At 40.9% G+C, this 25,674-nt stretch overlaps 2 protein-coding genes across 5 annotated transcripts in view; both read left to right on the top strand.

Annotated features, from left to right (window-relative positions):
* The window catches only part of LOC146681041 (aryl hydrocarbon receptor-like), a 98,231-nt gene extending 89,712 nt beyond the window's left edge, over window positions 1-8,519 (top strand). The window contains exons 7-11 of the mRNA XM_085447491.1: window positions 37-239; window positions 331-440; window positions 606-747; window positions 2,162-3,713; window positions 5,181-8,519. Of these exons, the coding sequence (XP_085303617.1) occupies window positions 37-239; window positions 331-440; window positions 606-747; window positions 2,162-3,713; window positions 5,181-5,267 (2,094 nt within the window). The 3' untranslated portion in view covers window positions 5,268-8,519. The remainder of the gene's footprint in view (window positions 1-36; window positions 240-330; window positions 441-605; window positions 748-2,161; window positions 3,714-5,180) is intronic.
* Window positions 8,520-9,733: 1,214 nt separating this feature from the next.
* ahr1b (aryl hydrocarbon receptor 1b) overlaps window positions 9,734-25,674 on the top strand; it is a 63,814-nt gene continuing 47,873 nt past the window's right edge. For 3 of the 4 annotated variants that reach the window (XM_085449521.1, XM_085449522.1, XM_085449519.1), the window contains exons 1-2: window positions 9,734-10,044; window positions 11,738-11,925. In XM_085449521.1, the coding sequence (XP_085305647.1) occupies window positions 10,004-10,044; window positions 11,738-11,925 (229 nt within the window). In that variant the 5' untranslated portion in view covers window positions 9,734-10,003. The remainder of the gene's footprint in view (window positions 10,045-11,737; window positions 11,926-25,674) is intronic. The other variant, XM_085449520.1, reaches the window with a different exon arrangement.

Here is a 25,674-nt window from a genome sequence, read left to right as displayed (position 1 = left end):
AGGTCTTTATTCTTAAAACTGTGTGCTTGTCTTTAGGCTTTGAACTTCCACGGCCGCCTCAAGTTTCTCCACAATCAGAACCACGTGTCGGAGGATGGGTCACTGGTTCCTCCGCAGCTTGCTCTGTTTGCCATCGCAACGCCGATGCAGCAGCCGTCCATCCTGGAGATCCGCACCAAGACTCTCATGTTCCAGACCAAACACAAGATGGACTTCACACCCATAGGCGTCGACGCAAGGTAAGGCACAGAGAGCTGTTTGAATCTCTCACTGAACGTCTGAATGAAGCTGTGGCGCTCAAGTGAAGTCTGGCGTGTGTTTCGTCCACAGAGCGAAGCTGGTTCTGGGCTACTCCGAGATAGAGATCAGTAGGAAAGGCTCGGGCTACAACTTTATCCATGCTGCCGACATGTTGTACTGCGCAGAAAACCATGTCAGAAGTAAGTCGGAAGCTCTGCTCGGTTTACAAAAGGCGAAAAATGCCAAAATAGGCACGGCCGGTTTTAAATTCTGTGTGCATCACTTGGGTTCCATAACTCAAGAAATCTGTTGCTATCTGCCAGCTGCTGTGCAGCAAAATCTAAAAATGACACGTCTTCTTGCAGTGATGAAAACCGGAGAGAGTGGCATAACCATCTTCAGGCTGCTGACCAAGGCCGGCCGGTGGGTCTGGGTCCAGGCTAACGCCCGGCTCATCATAAAAAACGGGAAACCCGAGTTCATCGTGGCCCAGCAGAGAGCTTTGACGTAAGTCTGCAGACTTGTTTCCTCCAGCAGGAACATGACGAAGAAAAGCCGCAGTCAGATGTTTATCTGCTGCTGCTCAATCAGTTTGCTTTGCTTTCTTTCTTTTCTTTTAGTTCACTTTTATTTTTTGGTTCAACTCTTCCTGTTGGTTCCTTTCCCTTGTTCCTTGTTTCCTTTCCTCTCTGCGTTTTTTCACTTCTCGTTTCATCCCCTCATCGTATACTTTATGCTTTCGCTACTTGGTTCCTTTATTGTTTCCTCCCTTTCCTCTGTTTCTGACCTTTTCTCTTTATTTCTTCCCTTTTTCTTGTGTCCTTAATCTTTCCTCCCCTTGTTTTCTTCATCATTTCTTCTCCTCTTCTTGTTCCCTTAGTTATTTGCTCTCTTGTCCTCGTTTCCAACTTTGTTTCCTCTCCTCTTGTTACTTTCCTAATTTCTCCCACTCCTCTCCTCGTTTCCTTTGTTTTTTCCTATATTTTCTTGTTTGTTCTCCTTGTTTACTGTCTTTGCTTCCCTTGCTTCCTGTCATTTAATCTTTTTTCTAGTGTTTGATTTTCTCTTGTTTCATCTCCTTGTTGCGTACTTCATTTTCTCTCCTCTTCTTAACTCTTAAACTGTTTCCACTCCTTTCCTCATTTCCTTTGTTTTTTCTCCCATTTGCTTGTTACTTATCTTTGTTTACATATTTTTTCCTCTCCTTGTTTACTTTGTTTTCTCTTCTCCATTCTTGTATCTACTGTTTGTTTTTTTTCTTGTTTCATCTTGTGGTTTCTTTCATTGTTTCCTTCCCTCTCTTGGTTTTTCCTCTTATTTCCTGTCATTATGTCTTTTTGACTCCTGCTTCCTGTTTTGTTTCTTTTCCTCTTCCTATTTCCTTCACTGCTTCCACTCCTCTCTTCATTCCCTTTCTTTGCTTTTTTTCCTCACATTTCCTTGTTTCTCATCTTTGTTTACATTGTTTGTTTCCTCTCAATATTTCCTGTCCTTCTTTCCTTGCTACCCCTACTCCTCTCTGGTCTCAACTGTTTTTTTTTCTCTTGTTTCATCTTGTGGTTTCTTTCATTATTTCCTTTGCTCTTTTTGTTTCCTTTTTTATTTATTTTCCTGTACTTGTTACTTTCATTATTTCCTCTCCTTTGTTTCCTCCCCTCTCATCTGATCTCATTTCCCTGTGTCCTTGGTATGTCATTTCTTCTCTTATTTCCTCTCTATGTATTCCCTTTGTTATCGCTCCTCCTTTCCTTAAATTTTCCTCTCCTCTCCTCAGTTTCTCTTCTTCCCTGAGTCCTTCATGTTTCCTCTCCTTATTTCCTGTGCTGTTTCCTCACTCTCATAAAGACAGAGGTGTTTGGCTCAGTAAATGGAAAGCTTGTTTTGGACCCAGTGGAAAACTCACTCATGTGTTCACCTGCAGAAATGAAGAAGGAGAAGAGCAGCTTCACCTCAGACGTCTGCAGGTGCCATTTAACTATGCCACCGGAGAGGCGCTGCTGTATGATGTCACCCCCAACATTGAGCCCCGTGACCCGTGCTCCGCCCCCAAGCAGGGGAAGTTTGACAGTGACGCCATCAGTCGCGAGTCCTTGCTGGGCTGCATGCTGAATCAGGACCATACGCTCTATTGCGATCAGAACAGCGCCAACACCCTCAGCAACCTCAACGACATGGTCTTCAAGGATACCAACGCCACACTCAACGTTCCCGGAGACACGGAGCCCAGCCCGGCAGTGGGAAACGTAGTGAAAGCAGAAACCACGGTTCAGGAAATCATGGAGTCCCTGCAGCAGATCTTTGGGGACGGTGAGCTCATCGAAAGCCTGCACGTTGAGCCTGATGAGCTCAAGAGCTGGGAGAGCACGCTGTTGCAGATGAGCTGCCACGGTGGGTTCGGCGACGACCTCAGCGACATTCTCAACAATGACATCCTGTCTTACGTGGAGGAGCAGCTGCAGAAGGATGTCGGACTCAACCTGCCGCAACAGATTGACGGCATCCCAGCCTGCCTCTCTGGTTTGGACCCACTTCAAAACCAGGATCCAGATCAAGGCGGGGAGCTGGACTTTGACTGGGCTCTCGAGACACAGACCCAGCTGATACCCAACGGAGTGCAGATGACAGCGGCCCAGGAGACGATGAAACTGAGCCACATGGACTTTCCTCAGCCTAATTCTTCTGGTCCCAATGGACTGACCTTTAACAACGTCCTGCCAAACAGCTTTCCTCAAACGCAAAGTCAGCTAAAGGCCAGCAGCATGGACAACAACCTCGGAGCCTTCCCGCTCAGGCAGCCTTCAACCAACCCAGTGCTTCTTCAAATGATCCCAGCCAACCAAACATTTGGCCTCCAGGACCAAAACAAGGAAGGACAGTTAAATAATGTCTTTACCTTCCAGGGCACCAAGTGCAGCAAATCAGTGACACACCAAGCAGACAGCTGTGGAGAAACATTTGCCTCCAATATTTCAAACAAGGCTGTTTTCTCTTCATCACTCAGCTGCATGCAGAGCCACTTTCCTGTACAGACCCCAAACGGCAACAGTCAGAGGCAGGCGTGGCCTCAGCAGCAGCAGCTGATCACGGGTCAGCAGATGGGCTCTTTCCAGAGGAACCCCACAGACATCGGCTCTCTCAACAAGTTCATGACTCCAGAGACTTCTAATCCACTTCCTGTTCAGCAGCTCTTGGAGCGGTCGCCGGCTTCTACAAGCTGTATGTACAGAAATGCCGCCCCAGGACTGCCTGTGAACGGCGTGCACCACAGTCAGCCGAGGTTGAACCCGGCCCCCAGTCAGATTCCCTCCAATCCCTCCTGCTTTTACCAGGTCGGAGGAAGAGCCATATCAGGAATGGCTTCGATCCCAAATTTGGATGAGGCCTCACTGTCCTGCCAGATGCCCACTGGTCTGAAACCGAACGGCCTGCTGGGGCAGCAGAAGCAATATCTGAACTTCAGTGAGCAGACGCAGGTAAAGAGCCAGTTCAGCAACATTAATCTTTGTAGAGATGTGAAGTTGAATGGTTTGAGGTTTTAATACAGACACTGATGCCGATATTTGGTTATTAATCTGGCAGTATCTTTTTTGTCTTTTAGACACACGAAACACAAACAGACTTCCCTAACATTTGTTGTGGGGCATTATTTCTGAGTCCTTACTAAGATAATAATTCAGTTTAAATCCAATTTAATTCAATTTTATTTATATAGCACCAAATCACATCAACATCATCACTCAGTTGAAGGGTGTTTCTCCCGTCTCTTCTTTAGTCTCTTCTTTGGAACTTTGACAGCTAGTTTTTGGTTTATCTCTGCGTTTTCAGGGTTATGAAGGGGGTTGAGTTCCAGTTAACATGTGCCACCTACTAATCAGTCAACAGATGTGCAGTTCATAGTTGTTTACTGGTGGATCTCATGGCGCGTCCACACCAAGTTCTACCTCATGATACTCGTGTACATGAAGACCTGTAAATATTCACCCCTGGCAACCGACTGATAAGGACATTATAGATCGTATTTTTGCAGTTTACCGTGAAGTCATATCAGTCAGCTCACTTTGCTCCAAATAAAACTTGAAGCATTTAGCTCCAGGAGCCCTCACACAGTGTCAGTGAGCTTAGGCTTCAGGTCTGATTGCCGGTGGTCTCGGGCGAATGTCAGCTGATGGATTTTTGTGAGTCAGAAGTTGAATTATTTTAACTCACGTGAATGTGGTTTCGCCGCTGTTCACATCACCTGGTGTTAGTTTGTGTCAGTTTGTCTTTATCACAAACTCATTGTATGTAATTGCAGCACGAGATGACCTTTCAAACTGTTTTTTAACAACTTAGCCAGTCCCAGCTGTCACAGGGCGGGAGGTGAGGGGCACCAGCTCAGAAAGACACACACAGCTGTTCACACTCATGTTCACACTTACGACCAATTTAAAGTCATCACTTAACTCAGCAAGCACGTCTTTGTGGTGTGTTTCTCAACACAGGGGCAACTACAGTAACACTTTCTGGTAAAACACTGCCCCCTCGTGGGGAAAGCTTTGCAGCCTCTAATTACAATGTCCTATATACTTTTCTCCTTTAGAATCTATAACTGTTGTCTTATGTGATGTATTTTTATACACATGACTTTGGTGTATCTGCTATAGCTTATAATTGCTCACAGAGGGGTTGATCAGATGTGTTCTTGACACAGCTAGAAATTTAATGTCAGTGTTTTTCATCCGCATACAGTGGCACTCCAAGTCCTTTCATGTCTGGGTGATTTTGGTCTAGAAACAGTTGTTTTTTTATGTTTAAAAAACTAAATTCAGCTGAATTTTAAACATGAAAGTCCACTATTAGTCGAACTGTCGGATCAGTTAGTGTTGGTAGGTTGTATTTGCATCCTTTCTGTGGTGTCTGAAGAAATTAGTCCTTCTAACTTGTCGTTTGTCGTCACACAGATGAACAACCGTCCAGTTGTCGGGAACGGAGTTTTCCCCTTCCCTTCCCTGCCCAATGGGAACATGTGCTACTCAGAGAATAAATAGGAATCAGTCGCTGTGACTTCTGGACGGCAGAGGATCTCAACTTGAACTGAAAGGAAAAGACTGAAGAATAAGAAAGTGCCAGAAAATGGACGAGAAGACAATCAAAGACACCCCTCCCTCCCTCCCTCCCTCTTTTTATTTGTTTTCTTTTCTTTCTCTTATGACGAAACAGTGATGAAAGCTGTTAGAGTTCATGTTTGGTTCAGGGTGGCTCAACAGGACGAAAAATCAGGATAAAAGCTTGGATTCCTCTTTCGGATGTGGTTGGATTGTACCAATGCAAAACGACTGCTTGGCAAGAATATTTGGATGTATGGGAACCAAAATGAGTCCAGTCTGACTGAGTTGATCCCTCTGATGGAAACAAGTTAAAGGGCGCTGCTTTTTATCAGAGGTAGGTGAAGCTGACATGACCAACCAATCAAACCTCAGCCACCAAAACCCAGTTAACCAACTCAAATTGTTTTAATATATTTGAAATGAGTTTTTAAACCAAAAAAATGCCCCAAATTTTGAAAACAGGTTTTCCAACAGCTGGCAGAAACTCAGCAAAAAAAGGAAGAAGGCTCCACCTGGTGGTGCTATCCAGCAATTGCACCTTAAAAACCAATTAATTAAGAGGAAGATCACTATATTAGTAAGGTCATGTATATATTCCGCCACAGATGAGGACTGGCTGGTTGGGTTAGCTTCCCCCTGTTGTAATAAAAAGCAGATGATTTCCCTTCTCCTTTATTTTTTATTCTTTTTAAAAATCCCCTTACTGTGTGGATGGGACGTTTCTGGGTGGGACAGATGGACCTGGAAGTTAAAGGAAACATCACTGAGGCAACTGCCTGTCAATCCTCTGCCGTCTGCAATGTACACAATTTCAACACCTTTGCTAATTTGAACGCTCAGAAGGATAGCATATACCAACTTTTTTTTTAAACATTGCTGTTTTATGTCCCTTTGAACAGGCATCCTGATTCAGTTCATTTCAAGTCTTTACTGTCCCAGTGAGGGAGATTTGCTTTGCAGATAGGGTAGAAAATTATTGTAGTTTAAAACGAAAAGAAATGCACAACCAGACATCGGCATCATCCTACTAACAGACCATACGTAAGATTTAATTCAGTGAAAACAGCTGCTTGTTGATATATTTTAAGAGCTTTGTCACTGAGCCAGTTTTCTTTCCTTCCTTTTCCTTTTGTGTTGTTGCTTTATTTTTATTGTACCAGGAAAAAAATTGCAGATCGTGCCTTAAACTGACAGGAACTTTAAAGGGACAGTCAGTAGAGATTAATTAGAAGACCAAAGTTGCCCTTGCCTTAACTAAGTCACGCAGGCCCAAATAACCTCCAGCCACTAGGGAGAAGCATGCATTCTCCAAACAAGCGGTGCTCGAGGTTGCAATCAATCACAAAAAACTTCTTTGTGGTTGTTTAGATCGTTACCAGATTGCTGCAGTCACCTATTGTTTCCATGAATGACAACTTTTTTTTACAGTTTCACTACCACTAAAATACTTTGCAGACAAGTGAGCATCAAATGCTTCAATCTGCTAGCAACCAACGCACTTGCAAGGAGATTTTCGGCACAAATGATTCACCCAGCAACTGCAAGCAACCATTGTTTGCCTGTGTGACTGAAGCTTTAGCCATTATTTGAGATTTTTTTTTTTGCACTACTCCTTTAAATTGTTTGACTTGCCAAAGCACAGTGAGAAGTCCGAGACTTACTATTGCTAGACAAAAAACTGAGAACAATTTAGACAACTTTAGTACTTAGTTGTTGTTTTTTAATTATGTCATTTAAAGGTTATATCGAAATGTTTTAATGATAAAATCAAACAAATTAAAATAAAACTTAAACTGAGTCAAAGTTCAGATTTTTTAAAAAACTTTTATTGTTATCTTTTTGTAAATCCAAACAACTAAATCTTAAAAAAAAAACTGAAGCTGAGGATTTTTTACAAAACCAGATTTCTTGTTACCCACAACAAACCTCCATCCTTTGTGTCTTTTCTTCTTCTTTTACTCATTTCTTGCTATCGGAGTAACATTGAAACACAGAAGTAAAACACTCAGAGGCAGCTATTGTATATTTTAAATGAGAGAAAAATGGAAAAAAAAAAAAGAATTCACACTTTATAGTGTCTTTTAAATTGACCTCTTTTTGACTGTCTGTTTAAAACAGTTTAGGAAACAAAGCAACCTGTTCTAAGCTGTGAATTTTTGTTCACATGACTAAATCAGTGGCATCAAGGTTAGAAACTAGTGCTGTCAGGGTTAATCTCATTAAAATGGCGTTAACACCATAACCGCATTATCGCGGCAAATCTCCGTTAGCGAGTTAACGCGGATCGCCCCGCATTAGAGCGTTAACACATTAGCGCCGTCCAGCCCCACGCACTACAATACATGTGTGGAACCCCACAAAACAACAGTTGGTCAGAGAATAAGTGAATAACTACACATAATAATGTTAGGAAAATCTCTTGACGTTTCATGTGTCTGAAAGAAAAAAATCTGCCAGTATATCACAATATTGGATTTTTAGATTACCAATATCGGTATTGGTATCGTTCTTCAAAACCCTATATCGCTCAGGCGCTAGTTATCTGAAAGTGTTTTTTAGTTTTTTACAGCTTGCTCTAAAGCACCAGAATTTGACCTCATGCAGCTCCAAGTTTATGCCTGTGTAAACGTCGTTGTGAACTTTTGCAGCAGTTTCACCAAAAGCCATGAAAGCAAAACTAAATATCAGCACTCACGGGTGGAGATGGAGATTCAGTACAGAAATAGTTCTTCACAGCACTTCTGCTTCTCCTCCTCTTCTTTTAATCAGAGCTTTTCTTCATAAAGTATTCTCTAAGTGGAAATATAAATATCTCCTGTTGCTTTATCTACATTATACTGACTTTGTACTTTTACTCTACTTTCATTTTCAATCCGTCGGAGGCCAAGACTCCAAATGCAGTATCTTTGTGTAACTGTATATAAATATATATATTTGTCCTTTTATGCTTTTTTTTCTCCAAAGTATGTATTGTCATATATTGTGTATTTTAATATTGTATTGCCTTAACATGACCCACACTTATCATTTTTTTGTACATTTTCTGCACATTGCATATGTATGTAACCTCCTGTTATGATGTTTTTTTATTATATCTTGTGGCTTTGCCGTCAATATTTGGCTTTAATTGTGTATGAGTGTTTGACTCTTTACATGCTCACCATATAAATTAAATGTGATCTGATCACACAATTGCTATATTTTATTTTATTTTTTTGTGAAAACAAAGTTTTTCTAAACCTCCTTTAGGAAAATTTGGGATTAAAAATAAAACAGTGGATTGAAATTCATAAATACATATTAACTAATAATTAATAACGAATAAAGTGATTAATAATACAATATAATATAATATTACTGGTTTGGATTGTTGTGATGGTTTCCACAGTGGCCACTAGATGACAGTGTAACTATTTTGGTAAGTTTGACTTTTTCCTTGAAGTTAAACTTTAAGTTGATGATTTCTGCAAATAGGGCTAGAAAATATATTTATAAAAAAAATAAATACATACGTAGTTGTATGCTTCATGGACAGATAGATGTTTTGACTGTGATATAAAATTAAAATTGTGACAACAAATGTATTTAAAATTGCTCAAAAAGCTAAAGCTTTTCCAGTATATATGCTAACATGAGGCAATCGACCTTTAATGCAGCAATAGCACAAAATAAGTTGCTGGTAAATACATTTTTTTTAAACTTGACATCTTAGAAGCCTAATTTAAGAGTGAATCCTTCTAAAATTGAAGACATTTTTCTGATTTTGAAACATTTAAGATTGCCCTTGAAACACAATTAAAGAACTCATATAGAGTTCACTGTACAAATCCTTAAGCAAAATAAATTGCAGCTTGCAAGCTTTAAAAAAGTGCTGGTTGGAATTCCGATTAAAACACTGCTATTTTAAATTCAACTGATCGTTATTGTTTTTCTTACAAACAAACAAAACCTTTACTGCAATTTTTAAACATACAAAAAATGTATAAAAATGTATTTAAACAATGTATAATAATAATAATAATAATAATAATAATAATCCAGAAAAACTTTGTGGTTCATACTTTGTTATATTTTGTAAAACAAAAAAACATAAACAAGGAAATGAATTTTAACATCAGAAAACAACAACATGTACATTTATGATGTTGAAAAACGTTGTTTTTTACATTTTAAATGAAAACTCGGCGACGTTTTTTTTTTTCTTCTCTTACGTCACCTCTGACCCGAAGCGCGCTCTCGGCTTCAAATCAGTGCCCAGAAAGGTGCCCGGGAAGCGCGCGCCGGTCAGAGAGCAGAGTAGAGAGAGACAGCAAACAGGGAGGAGCGCTTTGAGTACGACAACTGAAATTTATCGACGATTCTTACAGTTTTTTGATGTGTCAGGATGTGAAGCTCAAACTGCGGGGCGCCATGGACGGGATAAACCGGTGACGGTACCGTTACTACTTTGACATTCCTCACCGGGAGCCTCGGTGCCTCAGCTTCACTGTGAGTTTATCTATGGCGTCTGTTTCAGCCCTTTGAATTAGCGCTGTAGTTGTCCTTATCACGGCTCTGGCTAACGGTGACGGCCCGGGATGTTGCACATTAGTCGGTGAGAACAGGTGTTGGTGATCCGCGGTTTCTGGACCAGTTTGATGGATTTCCTCCAGCTTCACTGTGAATAAATCAGCGAGATGTATGCCGCGCGGAAAAGAAGAAAACCGGCCCAGAAAGGGTACGTTATATTTGTTATCGTGAACGCCATGTAAGTAGTAATGAAATGGGTCTGTTGTAAGCTTTATTTTTATACACAAATATTATATCATTATTTAAATATGAAATATATATTATATTGGTCGTATTTATTGTAATGTTATGAAGACAGGCACAAAAAAAATCTTTTTTAAATGTTTATTTAAAACACTACAAATTTATAGTGTCACTGGCATGTTACAGATCGATGGATACAAATAAAAAGGCAACAATTGTTTAGTAGTAACCAATATTAGCTTTTGATACTGACAGCAATGTTCCATGTTATTTTTGTTATCATTATTATTATTATTATTATTGTTATTATTTGTAGTAGTAGTAGTAAAAGTGCACTTTTACTAGTGGTGGTCTGTTAATTGCTGTAATAAAAAATGTATTTCTTAGATTATGAGATGACCGGAAAGACTTCCCTTTTTCCTGTATTTGGGAAACTCTTTTTTGCTACAGCAGTTACTATATTAATATTATTGCTAACAGGGGATGGATAATAATAATAATAATAATAATAATGTTATTATTTTTATTATTATTAAATAACAATTATAATGGATGGATGAATTACTATGCTGATGCCCAAATAGAGGTGTGGTAATACCCCCGTGTCTTGCCCTAAGATAGCTGGGACAGACTCTCATAGGACACCAGTGCCCGGCTCCCTCGACCCTGAATTACAGAAGCAAAAGAAAATAATATCTGACATATGCCTCTCATCCGGACAGATGTATTGTATTTCACATGTGGCTTTGAGCCCCACACCAAAACAAAATCAGTGAAAAATGCAGTGAGTGCCATCTGTAGAATTCACAGATGTCCTTAAGTGCACAACTATATAGGATTTTGGATTTTTAAGACTGATACCAATACCGATATTTGGCCGTTTAAAATTCTGATATGAAAGTTGATATTTTTTTGTCTTTCAAAATCAAAACACAAATAGATTTCTCTTAGTATTTGCTACATGTAGGAATTTATGACTCCTTACTATGATAATGTTAGATGTTAGTTGTTGCAAACAGGGAAGTTGCAGAGCACCCTCTGGTGGACAAACTATGCAACGAAATTCTCGAATCTCTTCTTCGCTTTTTTACTTTTCAGTTATCAGCCGTTATAAATGTTGATACCAATATAGTGGCAAACAACTAATATATATATGATTTTATTTATATATTGGCAATCAGAATTATGATCTGAATGCATTGTTGTGCCAAACACATTTTGCTTTTCCAACGTCAGCTCTATAATTTATCTTGTTCAGGGTTTGTCGGTTCATTGCTTCATTTCTCTTCATGTTATTTAAAGTTGTTACATTATATGTGGTATACAGGGACTAGGGTAAGATGTAATAAAAGGACAGAACAAAATAGAAATGTGTAATGTGTCACCAACTGCCGCACCTGTAAGAAAAACAAACATACAACACCTGTAACTCAAACATTTGAAAATGCACAGGTATATAAATCAGCAATCTTCTTGTGGGATGTGTGTCTGTGTGTGTGAGAGCGAAAGAGAGAGAGTGTAGAGTGTGTGTGTGTGTGTGTGTCTATGTTACGAAATGTAAAATGAAAAAGAGCGTGGGAAGCCTCAATAATGCTCCCATAAGCCAGAGAGAGACAGAGATGGATCCAGGAAAACTGTAAAAATGTCTTGATTTCCAGAGTCAAACCGCCCCCCATCGAAGGCGCTAAATCCAACCCATCCAAACGCCACCGTGACCGCCTGAACTCGGAGTTGGACCAGCTCGCCAGCCTCTTGCCCTTCCCCGAAGATGTTATATCGAGCCTGGACAAGCTGTCCATCCTGAGGCTCAGCGTCAGCTACCTGCGCACCAAGAGCTTCTTCTCAGGTAGGAAACACTGCACACCTTTAGGAACACTGAGCTTTACTTTTACCCGTTGACCAAGGGCTGTCTTTAAGTTACCTTTGCTCAAGGTGGACTAAACGGCGGAACATGAACACTGTAAAAGCAAGGGGTGTGCATGATTTATAAGTCCAGAAAGTCAGCTGTGGGATTTCTTTGTGGTCCAAGACATCATCTAGTTTAGGCCTAAGTCCTGTTTCCTTCACAACCACCTCTTTTTCCAATTTTATTTGTTCATTTATTTATCGTTTCTATTATATTTTAAGTTCAAGGAAGTCCAAAACCATACTTTTTAAAGAATTCAATCACTGTGTGGTGTTTGTCAGGTTATTGAATAATCATGTTGAATACATGTGCTTACACTTATTATGGTTTTTGCCATAAAAGAGCATCTCTGCTGTAGCTGCCAGTAGCTCCTCACAGGAAGTTGACTGCATCTTTGCAGGGTGAAGTGATCTCGACTTAAAAAAGTACAAAAGATGCATCTTGAACTTGAGATAGATGCAGAAAGAAAGAGAAGGTGGCAAGTGTCAGCTTTGCCCTTTTCCTTCCTCGCCTCCTGAAGTAGCTTTTCACACCTCACAAAGAACCTGCAGACACTGAGGCAGAAAGCATGCAGACAGAGATGGAGCCGAGAGGGTTTTAAGTACACAGAAAGGAGGTCAGAGAGGCGGTCTGCGGGCCAGCAGATGGGAGAGTCAGGAAGGTTTTTACTGTTGTAAGGCAAAGAAATGATTCATCAGATGGGAGATCAGTCACTTTAACACAGCTGTTTGTGATGGAGCTGAACCAGATTTTATATAAGTGAGGCTCTGATGCAAGGTAGCTGGGACTAAGTTGGGTGATTACAGTTCCTCCTGTGGCCTCCTCTCTCCTTTGTCCTTCAGTTGCATTTTAGGAATTGAAACCTTCAGTGTGTTGTAGTAAGACTAATGTCTAGGTCACAGGTAGGAGGACAGAGGAGACGAGGGTTTTTTTTGGGGGGGGGGTTCCCATGTAGTTTCCATGTTTTGAGTGCAGACTTTGCTGCTTGCCTTTCTGTCCTCTTTGGGACTCTGTCATTGGTTAAATAAAATCCTGCTTCCTCCATTACAACCCACACCTTGCTAAACAGTGCAGACTAGATCTGACCAGATGCAATATATACACTCACCAGACACTTTTTTCAGTCCACCTGTTCAGCTACTCGTTAATCAGCCAATCACATGGCAGCAACTTAGTGGATTTAGCAACGTGATCAAGACCACCTGCTGAAGTTCAAACCGAATATCAGAATAATAAAGAAAGGTGATTTAAGCAAATTTTAACATGCTGTTGTTGTTGTTGGTCTGAGTATTTCACAAACTGCTGATGTAGTGGAATTTTCCCACACAACCATCTCTAGAGTGTACAGCGAATGGTGTGAAAAAGAGCCACAGTTCTCTGGTTGAAAATGCCTCGGTGATGTCAGAGGTCAAAGGAGAATGGTCAGACTGCTGTGAGCTGATAGGAAGGAAACTTAATCAACACTTGTCAAAACCAAGGTATACAGAAGAGCATCTCAACAGTAGCAGAAGACCGCATCGGTTGCCACTCGTGTCAGCTAAGAACAGGAAACTGAGGCTACAGTTCACACAGGTTCACCAAAACTGAACAAAACACACGTTGGGTCCCTTAGTACTAACTGACGTCATTTAAACACCACAGCCTACCTGAGTATTGTACCACAGTGTACCATCTTCTGATGGCTACTTCCAGCAAGATAACACACCATGTCACAAAGCTCAGATCATCTCAAACTGGTTTCTTTAACATGACAATGAGTTCACTGTACTCAAATGGGCTCCACAGTCACCAGATCTGAGTCCAGATAGCACCTTTGTGATGTGAAGCCAACAAATCTGCAACAACTGTGTGATGCTATCATGTCTATATAGACCAGACTGAGGAATGTTTCCAGCACCTTGTTGAAGTGATTTTCAAAAATGTAATTTGGCTTCTCTGGCAGCTTAAAACAATACAGCTAAGTTCTAACTTTTAGCTATTACCTTTAAAATTGTGACTTAAAAGCATCACTTTTGCCGTTTTAACCTCCCAGGACCTGGCATCCACATATGTGGCCATCACATTTTGGATTGACTAGATCAAAATACTAAATTTTGCTCCACAAGGGTCTGATATCCATTTACGAGGACATTATACAGCCTCTGTTTTATCAAAATTTAAAACAAATGTACAAATCGGGTTAAAAAAAATCTGGTGATTCCTTGTTTTTACATTAATCGGGTCCCAATATGCCCAAATATCAAAGAGAAATTTAAAATGCATGCCATGGAAGAGTTCAGGTCTTAGGAGGTTAAAGCTGTGCAGGAACTCTGTAGCAAGGACACAGAAACATATCCTGTTCTTGTTTAAGGAGTTTATATTTGGGTCCTCACAGAGAGTAACTTAGGAGCTGCCTGCAGTTAATAATTCAACCACGTTGAGCCTGAAGAGTTTATACAACATAGCGAGGCTCAATGCTTGATTATGAAGGCAATGGTGTTTGTAAGGGTGTCAGTGATTGTGGTTGGTGGTGCTCTTTTTAACTTCAGTGGATATTATACATGGTTATGCTCAGGATATGTCAGCCCATTTCTACTGGAAATGCCTTTTGGTTAAACCTTCAGCAAGGAATTTGCATTTGCACTGTTACGTTTTTATATCACTGTAATGCACATAAAAAAACCAGCTGCTTGTTTAAGTGAAAATAAATGGATGGGTTTTTTTTGCGCTAGTAATGTTGTGGAGTTGTATTTTGTCTCGCATCAATTATATCGTCAGTTATATCGTTATCGCAAATTTTCAAATATATATCGTGATAAATATTTTTGGCCATATCGCTCTGCTCTAGAAGTAACTATATAATTAATTGCCCAACATTGGTCATTATATACTGTATTTTGCAGACAGAGAGCTACAGACTCTCTCCCAGACCACAGACTCATACTCATAATACAAGTCAGAGCTTTATTTTTTTTTAAAAAGAAAGTTGCGTTTTAAAAATTGGAGTTCATGTTATTTTTACTTCCAATAGTGTTAACATACTACACAAGTCATGAACAAGATTTTTTAAAATTTTAATTGTAAGTGGGCTAAAGCACTTAATTAAAAGTAGTCTAACATAAATGTAAATGCTGTAATTTGATTATTTTAATAAACCATGTAACTTGGATGGATTCGATGCTGGCGTGTCCTCACACGTCTAAAGGACCGCTCAGGGAGTTTGTGTGTTTGCTCAGACACATGAAAACTTAGAGGGAACATTGGTGGTGACCCTTGCGTCTGTGATTCAGACTCTGTTTAAGAAGTGCAAAAGTGCAGAAGGATCAGCTTTGTCGAGGAGTTAGCGGGCTTACAGGCATAGCAGATGGATTTTACTCTGTGTGTGTGTGCGTGCGCGCGTGGGTGTGTGTGAGGCAGCGCTGAATGTTTTCACAGATTATCCATTAAAAGCAGATTGTACATCTGTCCAAAAACAACAAACAGCCCTCAGAAATCTGCTCAGCCTGAAAAATCCTCCAGCGTCAGTCAGTGTGAGGGAGAACGCGACTTTGCCAGTTTATGCAAGATTATTTTGTGTGTTCATATAAACTGATATAAACTTAATCTAAGTAATGAGACTAACCAAAAAGGATTTACATATGGCCATCAGAGTACACAGACGTAGCTCCTAAAAATAATAACCTTTATTGCTTTATGCTTTATTTTCTGATTTAATTTCATTATTCATTCAACATATTGAGGATGCATTAAATCGTGTGTTGAACCATTAATAGTGGCTTTTTGTTTTCTCACAAATCTGTGTGTTGTAGACTTATTTTGGTTTTTAAAACCTGCATTTTTGTCCATTTTAGAGATATTTAGAGCAACATTTTAAAAGAGTAACGGCCACAAATGATAAATATAAAGCCACAAAGTGCTTGGATATCCTGGATAATTCTCTTTTCTCACACTTAGAATGAGCCAAATTTACAAAATAATCTTTGAGTTTTTTAGAGCATGACCCAAAATAGAGCGACTGACTGTAAAACAAGGAGTCTGTGTCCATAATTACTTTTAACTGTGAAGGAACCACTCGTCCCAAACTGCGCTGCAAATCTCAGATAACACAGGGAATGACTTGCAGCCTTCTTTAATTTCATCCTTTTTCATTATCACAGTGTTGCATAACAATAGTTTGATGATATGTTGTAGTTTGTGAGTTGTGTGTGTGTGTGTGTGTAGTTATTAGGGACGTGCATTATGACAAAAAAGACACAAAAGTGCTGTTTCAGCATTTCATACATTCACACATTTCATCGTGGTCTTGCAAAACACACTGTTCACAGCAGGAGTATTCAATTAAAATTTAGGGAGGTCTAGTAAGAGAACATTTCCTCAAACAAAGCTCCAGAATGACGTAAATTTTACCTGCATTATGATTCAGTGCATATATATATTTTGAAGTAGCAGTTGTAAGTTGTAAATATAACAAATACAGATACAATTCAACAGTATTTCAGCCATTTTTGTTTATTACTAACTTTCACAGTGATCTGGGGGATATTCTGAATATAAAATAATAATAAAATTTTCTTTTCTTGTTTCAAGTAAAATGCATTTTTATTCACAGATGAGAACCCCCCCCCCAGCCCTGACTGAAACATTACTTTCACCATTAGATGAGTTACCTGGATTTACTTTGGTAACCTGAAAAGGACTCTGTCTGTGACCTCTGACCTCTGTGCTGGAGTTCTGGATCTGTCTGGGTTACTTACTTCCTTCTCTCTTCGTTTCTTTTGCTCCGTGTTCTGGGACAAAGCTTATGGCCCCCAACCCTGACCTCACAGCCCATTGTTCATTCAGCGGGCTGGTTTCAGTTTCTGTGCAAATGTACTGTTTATAAGGTTGGGGAATCCTGCAGTCGGCTGAGACTGAAGAAGTCACTTGGATGAGTGACGAAACGTTTCTCCCACTGAAAACGTTATGTCCAGATGAACAGAATCAACCTTTTGGGATTTACTTACCTGGATCATTGAGTATGCATCAAAACATTGGTTTGTAGTGTTAGCTAGTTATCAGATAAGTATGAGTTTGGATGATTTAGCTCACCTGATCCACTCTACACAGTGTATTGCTATGCCACTGTCTCCTGGGGAACTTACTGAGTTATTAACTCTTCCACTCAAATCCTCTGTAGAGCTAAAAATGCACAACAGAAGCTTCAAAAACAGCCTGCAGAAGCATCTCCATACAAGTGCGTGAACCCTGAGTGACCCCCCTATCCTCATGCTGTAGCACAGCACAAACGTATTGTAGGTCAGCTCCCCGTGCCTGTGGTCATGAGATGACCCTAACACCTGGGTTTCAGCCACACAATAATGTACGTCTAAGCAAACTGAGCACTACAGTTAACAGAGATGAGATGAAAGCCCCAGAGAATGAAAACACAGCGGGATAATCCACTCATGGATGCTTTACAGAGCCTTTGAAGAGGAAAGGGGGCAGCTGATTGAACAAAGCAGAATCTGCAGTGCTGTGATGTCACAAATTCACTCCTAGGGATGCATCAAGAAATTATCAACTGATTCCGATATGTGACATAAACAGTTTGGGTCACAGTCAATGTTCCTGACATTTTTCCAATTACCTTAGGTTTCATTCATATAACACCAGTTCACAACAGGAGATCCTGCAAATTTTTGCAGATTGGTGAACCCTGCTCAACCTCTGAGAAACCCTGCCTCTGTAAGATGTTTCTTTTATACCCAGTCACGTTACTGCCCTGTTGATCGTTAGCTTAATTAGTTCCAAAATGTGCCTCCAGCTGTTTCTTTTTATGCCGCTTTCTTTGCCCGTCCTTTGTTGCCCATGTTCCAACTTCTTTGAGATGTATTGCTACTACAGAATTAAAAAAGGGCCAACATCATTCTTAGAATAGTCCATTTTTGGAGGTTTAACCATTAGATTTGTTACATTTGAGGGTAGGGCTGTTCGATATAACGATATATATCGGATGAGAATTGTTACGGCCCTAGCCTCTCTCTCTCTCCTGAGGGTGCCTGTGTGGGCGTGTCCCACTACCTCCCCTGCCTGAGATGCCGCCTTTCCCTCCTGTACAGCTGACTCCCATCAGCAATTAAGGGTATTTAAGCCCAGAGCAGGGTGAGCTCTGGGCCAGAGTGCCAGTAGAGTGGTTTCCAGCTAGTGAGCTGAGTGGCTTGTGGTGTTTCCAGCTAGTGAGCTGCGCTTTCCTTTTGACTTTTTGCTTTATTTGACCAACGCCTGAGTTTTGTTTGTGTTTTGGTGTTTTATGGTGATAACGGCTTGTCTGTCTCTTTTAGTTGAATTACTTCAATAAAACTGTTTTATTTAACTGTTTTGCCTCCTTGACTCCTTTTTCTGACCCGGTCACTTTTGTTACTTCCCCCTCACCGCCTAGACCCCCCCCAGGGGAACGTAACACAATATAAAAACGTCTATCGTTTCATTTTACGCTATCGTTTGTTTCGTGGTGTCGCAAAATAAACTGTTTACGGCAATATTTTTTCATCATTTTGACGGTCACTGTTGTTGCTATATTAATGTCTTAAAGTTCTCTCTTTCTCTTATATTTTATATAACCACACTACAGACGGACAAGCGCCTGTTTTTATGCGTTGTCGTTAGCAACAACGACGGTAAAACCATCGCGTGTCCGCTTGTTTATTTTCCACCTTTCCACCAATAAAGCTTAAGATCCTGCTGAGACTTTTCAAAATAAACTGAATCACGTGAAAGAGTATGCAGAGTATTTACGGATGAGAAGCAAAAAGAGCCGTCAGGTGCTAAAAAATAAACCGTAGACTCAAACATTAGAACAGGCTTTTCCCCGCAGCACGCCGTGTAATAAATACTCACAAAGAAAACGGCGGCCGTTACAACTTATGTCTAAAAATGTATAGTTTCATGCATCAGTTAAAACACTCGACTCCAGGTACACGACGCCCAGCTGGAAACACTCCACGTAAGTCGAGCTGCCCGAGATTCACAGAATTTACAGAAAATGTTACATTTTTGTGATTTATATCGTTATCGGACGATAGATGTCTTATATCGGGATATGAGATTTTGGTCATATCGCACAGCCCTATTTGAGGGTTATAAAGTATGAAGATAATTCTTAATAGTTTTACACCAAAGGGGGAAAGCTGTTGTGTGAAGCTTTTCCCCTTTGGGTTCGGTTAGATCCAGACTTAAAGGCTTAAAAACATATATATACATTCACTGAATATACATAAAAGAGAAAACAGTGCCATCACTTTATTAACTTTTCATCAGTGGATTTTACAACCTACTTTGTGCGCAGCTTATTGTGAAGTCTCCATTACACCAATACCAACCAAAAATCTGTAAGCCCATCACAAACACTGAGAACATTTCAAGTGAACTTTCAACTCTCCCTTCAACCTCTGTGATTATGTCTTTGTGCATCAGATTTCATTCCGCCTCATGAAGCAGCAAATGAAGGAGAAGAAAATGTCACATCAGACTTCGATGCTGCGTTCATGACATCTGGCAAAACTCGTGAACTTGAAAGACGCTTGTCAGCAAATTTACTATCAAAGAAGAAAATACAGCTGCTGCACTACACAGCTGTTTCATGTTGATATGATTTTATTCATATTTATTCTCATCAAATTGTTCCACATTCACATCCATGCAGAGCTGTCCTTAAAGTAGGAGTATTTCCTTTGATTTTTACCTGCATGTTCTTAGGACACGAAACTGATGCAGGGGTCCTGCAGGTCATTAAAACAGGTGAAATTGAAATCAAGGACTTCAAGCAACCTTTTCAGGTTGTTTATTTATACCACATGTGATGGACCGAGTTGAAAAACAGGAGGAGCCCAGGAGTTATTAGAAAAATATAGTTTCCATTTATTTAACCTCCAAAAATTATATTTACAAGACTAATAAATGTTGAGCTCATAAAAGAGGTCAAAGAAACAAAACTGAACTGAACTCAGGCACAGACTGCAACCTTAACAAACCAAATGACTGCCCAAACATACATAATTGACCTAAAACATGAAATGACATACAAGGGTATATATAATGGCTGATCAGACCATTGTGACACATGAGGGGTAACAAACAAACACAATCATAAATCACAAACGATGCAGTACAATCTGGTTTGTTAATAAACTAAACACTAAAGAAGAAAATCAAAAACCCCATTAAACCCTAAACTCAAATATTTAATTAAATACAAATACTTTGTTTTTAAAGTAAAGAAAACACACATTCCCCCCTTCAGCAGGAAGTGGTGGTGTGGTCCAATTATCTTCCTTTGTATTTAATGGTTTCAAACCCTGGCTACCATCTTTTGTCCAGCAACTCCCAGGGATGATGGCAGGTAAGAAATAAAAAGACAAAGGTTAGTCAGAAAGCAAAGAAATGAAGTAGTATGAATACATAAGTAAACTAAATGTGCGCGCTTACAAATAGAACAAATGTATCCAAACCAATCAATGAAGTTATTGGCAACTAAAATGTATTACTATGTTCAAATGAAGAATGAAAATACAAACGTTACCGACTTTAGAGTGTGGCCACGGGTTTGGCCATCACACACCCCCCCACTTCTGGATCTCCCATCAGGCAGCGAGAGAGGTAATCAGCAATGGTGTTGTCTTTACCAGGGATATAGTGAACCTTAAACCGGTATGGCTGCATAGCCAGATACCACCTAGTGATTCTCCCATTAGTGTCTTTCATTCTCTCCAGCCACTGCAGGGCTTTGTGGTCAGTTTGAAGGATGAATTCTCTTCCCAGCAAATAATACTTGAAAGAGTCAAGTGCCCATTTAATGGCCAAGGCTTCCTTCTCAACCGTTGCGTAGCGGCTCTCCCTTGGTAGCAGCTTACGGCTGATGTAGGCGACAGGATGTCCATCCTCTAATGGTCCCTGCAGAAGCACTGCTCCCAAACCCTTTTCAGAAGCATCAGTCTGCAATGTAAAGTCTTTTGTGAAATCTGATGAGTGCAGAACGGGGTCCTTACTCAGGGACTGGCAAAGGTCTTTGAAAGCTGCAACAGCTTCAGCTGTCCACCGAATCTTATTGGGACATCTTGAGCCAATCCTGTCCGTCAGTGGGGCTGCTCTAGCTGAGAAGTTGGGAATGAATCTGTTGTAGAACGCAGCCATGCCGAGGAAGGATCGCAGCTGTTTCCTGGTTTGTGGAAGAGGACATGATGCAATTGCATTAATTTTGTCAACCTGTGGTTTAATTGTCCCACCTCCAACAGTAAACCCGAGGTACTGGACTTCAGTCCTAGCAAGAGCACACTTTGCTGGATTGATGGTAAGGCCTGCGGAACACAGCCGATCCAGCACGATCCTTAGGTGATCCACATGCTCTTCCCAAGTTCCACTGAAAACAACAACATCATCAAGGTACGCACAGGTGAATGCTGAGAGCCCACAGAGTACCTTATCCATTAGCCTTTGAAATGTTGCTGGGGCCCCATGCAGACCAAATGGTAAGACTGAACTCGAACAATCCCCACGGAGTACGGAATGCTGTCAACTCTTGAGACTGCTTAGTGAGAGGTACTTGCCAGTATCCCTTGGAGAGATCAATGGCCGTTAGATATTTTGCCTTCCCCAAACGCTCAATGAGATCGTCAATGCGTGGCATCGGGTAAGAGTCAAATTTTGATATGGAATTGAGGTACCTGAAGTCGATGCAAAAACGTATCGTGCTATCCTTTTTCGGAGCCAACACAACAGGGTTGCACCACTCACTTGTTGAAGGTTGGATGATTCCAAGAGACAGCATGAGGTCCACCTCCTCCTTTAACTCCACCAGGAAGCGTTCCGGTATCCTGTAACTCATACGCTTCACAGCTGCATCAGGTTTTAAAACAATGTCATGCTCCACCAGACTCGTGCGACCTGGGTACTTTTGAAATATGTCTGAATTAATCAGAGGCGTTACCAGAGACTGTTGCTCACTGGTGAGATGGCTCAGGTCCAGGACAGAGACTGTTACTGAAGGCAAGTAGTCATTAACTTCTTCCTCCTCATCCACGCTGTGAATAAGCAAACCCTCTGTTTTATTCTCAGTGCGTGGAATCCATTCCTTAAGAAGGTTAACATGGAGCACTCTACTCCCTCGCTGGAGACCTGGTGTAGAAACTTTATAGGTAGTAGGTCCAAGTTTTTTCTGTACTTCAAAGGGTCCCTGCCACTTTGCCAGCAACTTGCTGTCAGAAGTTGGCAACATTACCAAAACCTTCTGGCCAGGGACAAAACTCCTGTGGCAAGCTTTTTTATCAAACAAAGTCTTTTGTTGCCTCTGAGCAGCTGCCATACGACTCTGAGCCAGTTCACTCATCTGCTGAAGCTTTTCTCTCATATGAATGACATATGAAATAACATTGACCGATTCCTCTTTACCTTGCTCTCCCTCCCATGAGTCCTTTAGCAGGGTCAATGGGCCTCTCACCTCATGGCCATAAAGAAGCTCAAACGGGGAGAAGCCAGTGGAGGCTTGAGGAACTTCCCTGTAGGCAAAAGGAGGTATGGCAGCCACTGGTCCCAATCAGACCCTGTATCATTGACAAACTTTCGGAGCATTTGTTTGAGAGTTTGGTTGAAGCGCTCCGTCAGTCCATCTGTCTGTGGGTGATAAGGGGTTGTCCGCACACTCCTGATGCCTAACAGCTTATAGACCTCTTTCAACAGTGTGGACATAAAATTAGTGCCCTGGTCAGTTAAAATCTCCTGTGGGAATCCAACCCTTGAGAACAGTTGAATCAATGAGGAAGCTACAGTTTTTGCTTTAACAGTTTTTAATGGAAAGACTTCAGGATACCTCGTAGCATAGTCTGTAATGACTAGCATAAAGCGATTTCCAGATTTGCTTTTTTCTACAGGACCAACTACGTCCATGCCAAGACGCTGAAATGGTATACCAATGATTGGGAGAGGTTGGAGTGGTGCTTTGGTGGGGACTCTAATTGAAGTCTTCTGACATTGAGGACAACTCCTGCAAAACATAGCAACATCTGAGCGTAAACCAGGCCAGAAAAAGTATCGCTTGATGCGAGCGGTGGTCTTATGCTTCCCTAGGTGGCCAGCCCAGGGAATGGAGTGCCCCAAAGTAAGCACTGTTTCACGGGCTACTTTAGGGACCACTAACTGTTTAACCTGGCCGTGCTGGTGGTATAAAATGCCATCTTGCAGAATGTACAGCTCTTTATTTGTGTCAGATTCAATAGAGTCCTCTTCCTTAGCCCTCAGCAACATGGCAGACAAAGTTGGATCAGCCTGCTGCATTTGTCTGATGTTCGTAGGTACTGAAAAACCTAAAGGCATATCTGGAGCAGCCTGAACTGATGTCTTTCCAACAGTGTGTTGAAAATTTTCACGTCTTCTTTGACTGCGTGGCTTCCGAGACTTCCCGGGATCTGTCTCTAGTTCAGCCTCAAAGAAGGGTAAAGCACTGAGGGTTGCATAATGCTCATCCTGATTTTTAGTTTGAGCCCTTGTTATAGCAACATTGCACTCTTGCACTTCTCTCAACAAATCATAGATGACTGGCAGATCCTCCCCAAGAACTACAGGATAGGGCAGATTATCAGCTACACCAACCTTTAACAGATAGGGTGTCCCCTGCACTTCAATAAACAGATCAGCAGTAGGGTATGGTCTTTCATCACCATGTATACAGCAAACTGATAAGGTTTCAGAGGGGCATGTGTAGTCTTTTGACACATATTTCCTGTGTACCAGAGTCTGTGTGCTGCCAGTGTCTATTAAAGCATTAATTTCTTGTCCATTAATCTTAACTGTGGTGATTTTATTTGACTGCTTTCTCTCAGATTTAATATCCACATTCTGGTGAGGCACAAAACACATCTGAGATAATTTGCTTTGATTATTAGGACACATGGGCTTAGTGTGACCTTCCTGTACACAAAGGTAGCACACTGGTGGCCTTTTACCTGGCTTCGAGGTATTCAGAGGCTGCGTTTCCCTTGTAAAGGGCTTACCCACACCCGTCGCTGACCTCTGAGGATGCTGAGGGGGTTGCGACAGACGTGAATCTCTGGCAGCCTTCCATGCACTGTTGCTCCATGGCTGACTCTTACTTCGGGCAGCTACAAACACATCAGCCATAGTGGTGGCCTCTGCAGCAGACTTTGGATTATGCTCCTTAATCCAGACCTGAAGCTCAGGACACAGCATTCTTAAAAACTGCTCCAAGATAATAATTTCACCAACTTCTTTTACAGTTCTGTTTTTCGGCTGAATCCATTTTTCATAAAGTTCTTTCAGTCTCGCATACAGTTCCTTGGGACTCTCATCAAAAACTTCAAGACAGCGAAATCTTTGCCTATATGTTTCTGGGTTTATATCATATTTTTGCAAAATGGCAGCTTTTACCTTCTCATATTGCAGTGAATCGTCCACATCCATATTAACATAGGCACTTCGAGCCTTACCAGTAAGAAGAGGAATGAGGTGAAAAATCCAGTCTGACTCTGGCCAACGACAAGCAGCTGCAATTCTCTCAAAAGTGGTCAGAAAATGTTCAACATCATCTTCAACAGCTAGTTTCTCCAGTTTAGGATGATGAATATGCACAGACTGACCTGTTAATATGGAGGCTGAGCCAGAACCCTCATGCTGAGATGTTGCTTGTGTCTGATAATCAGCTGGAGCTTCAACAGACTCTGGATCAGTTGATGTGGGCTCTGGAAGTGGGGTGGTTCTGGCCTGCACTTCCATTTGCAAAAGCCAAAACTGGTGTTGCAAACTTTTAAAACGCTGTTCTTGCAGTATAGCATCCTCTCTCTGCTTTTTATCTCGAACTTCCTGTTGTTCCATGAAAGCCTGAAGAATCCCAGCAATATCAAGCAGAGTTGGCTCCCTGGTATCCTCTCCTTCAGTGTCTCCAGCCACAACTGAAATTCCTTCTTCCATCTCCTTCTCCCTCTCTGGCTGCTGCAAGGCCTCTTTGGCCTCCATTTTATTTCCTCTCTTTGGGCGCACAGCATTCTGCATGGCTCAAAAGTTTGTCAGGGGAGGAAAAAGGGCAGAAAAATGCAAAAAAAAAAAAATCCTGTCTCCTCAACTGAAGGATCCCACTTCTGACACCACATGTGATGGACCGAGTTGAAAAACAGGAGGAGCCCAGGAATTATTAGAAAAATATAGTTTCCATTTATTTAACCCCCAAAAATTATATTTACAAGACTAATAAATGTTGAGCTCATAAAAGAGGTCAAAGAAACAAAACTGAACTCAGGCACAGACTGCAACCTTAACAAACCAAATGACTGCCCAAACATACATAATTGACCTAAAACATGAAATGACATACAAGGGTATATATAATGGCTGATCAGACCATTGTGACACATGAGGGGTAACAAACAAACACAATCATAAATCACAAACGATGCAGTACAATCTGGTTTGTTAATAAACTAACCACTAAAGAAGAAAATCAAAAAACCCCATTAAACCCTAAACTCAAATATTTAATTAAATACAAATACTTTGTTTTTAAAGTAAAGAAAACACACATTCCCCCTTCAGCGGGAAGTGGTGGTGTGGTCCAATTATCTTCCTTTGTATTTAATGGTTTCAAACCCTGGCTACCATCTTTTGTCCAGCAACTCCCAGGGATGATGGCAGGTAAGAAATAAAAAGACAAAGGTTAGTCAGAAAGCAAAG

Source organism: Copadichromis virginalis, linkage group LG23 (assembly GCF_057382275.1).
Source record: "Copadichromis virginalis isolate Kocher_CV1m ecotype Utaka linkage group LG23, C_Virginalis_male_GT1.1, whole genome shotgun sequence".
Taxonomy (NCBI): Eukaryota; Metazoa; Chordata; class Actinopteri; order Cichliformes; family Cichlidae; genus Copadichromis; species Copadichromis virginalis.
The sequence above is the reverse complement of the archived record's forward strand: the minus strand, read 5'-3'. Positions and strand labels throughout refer to the sequence as shown.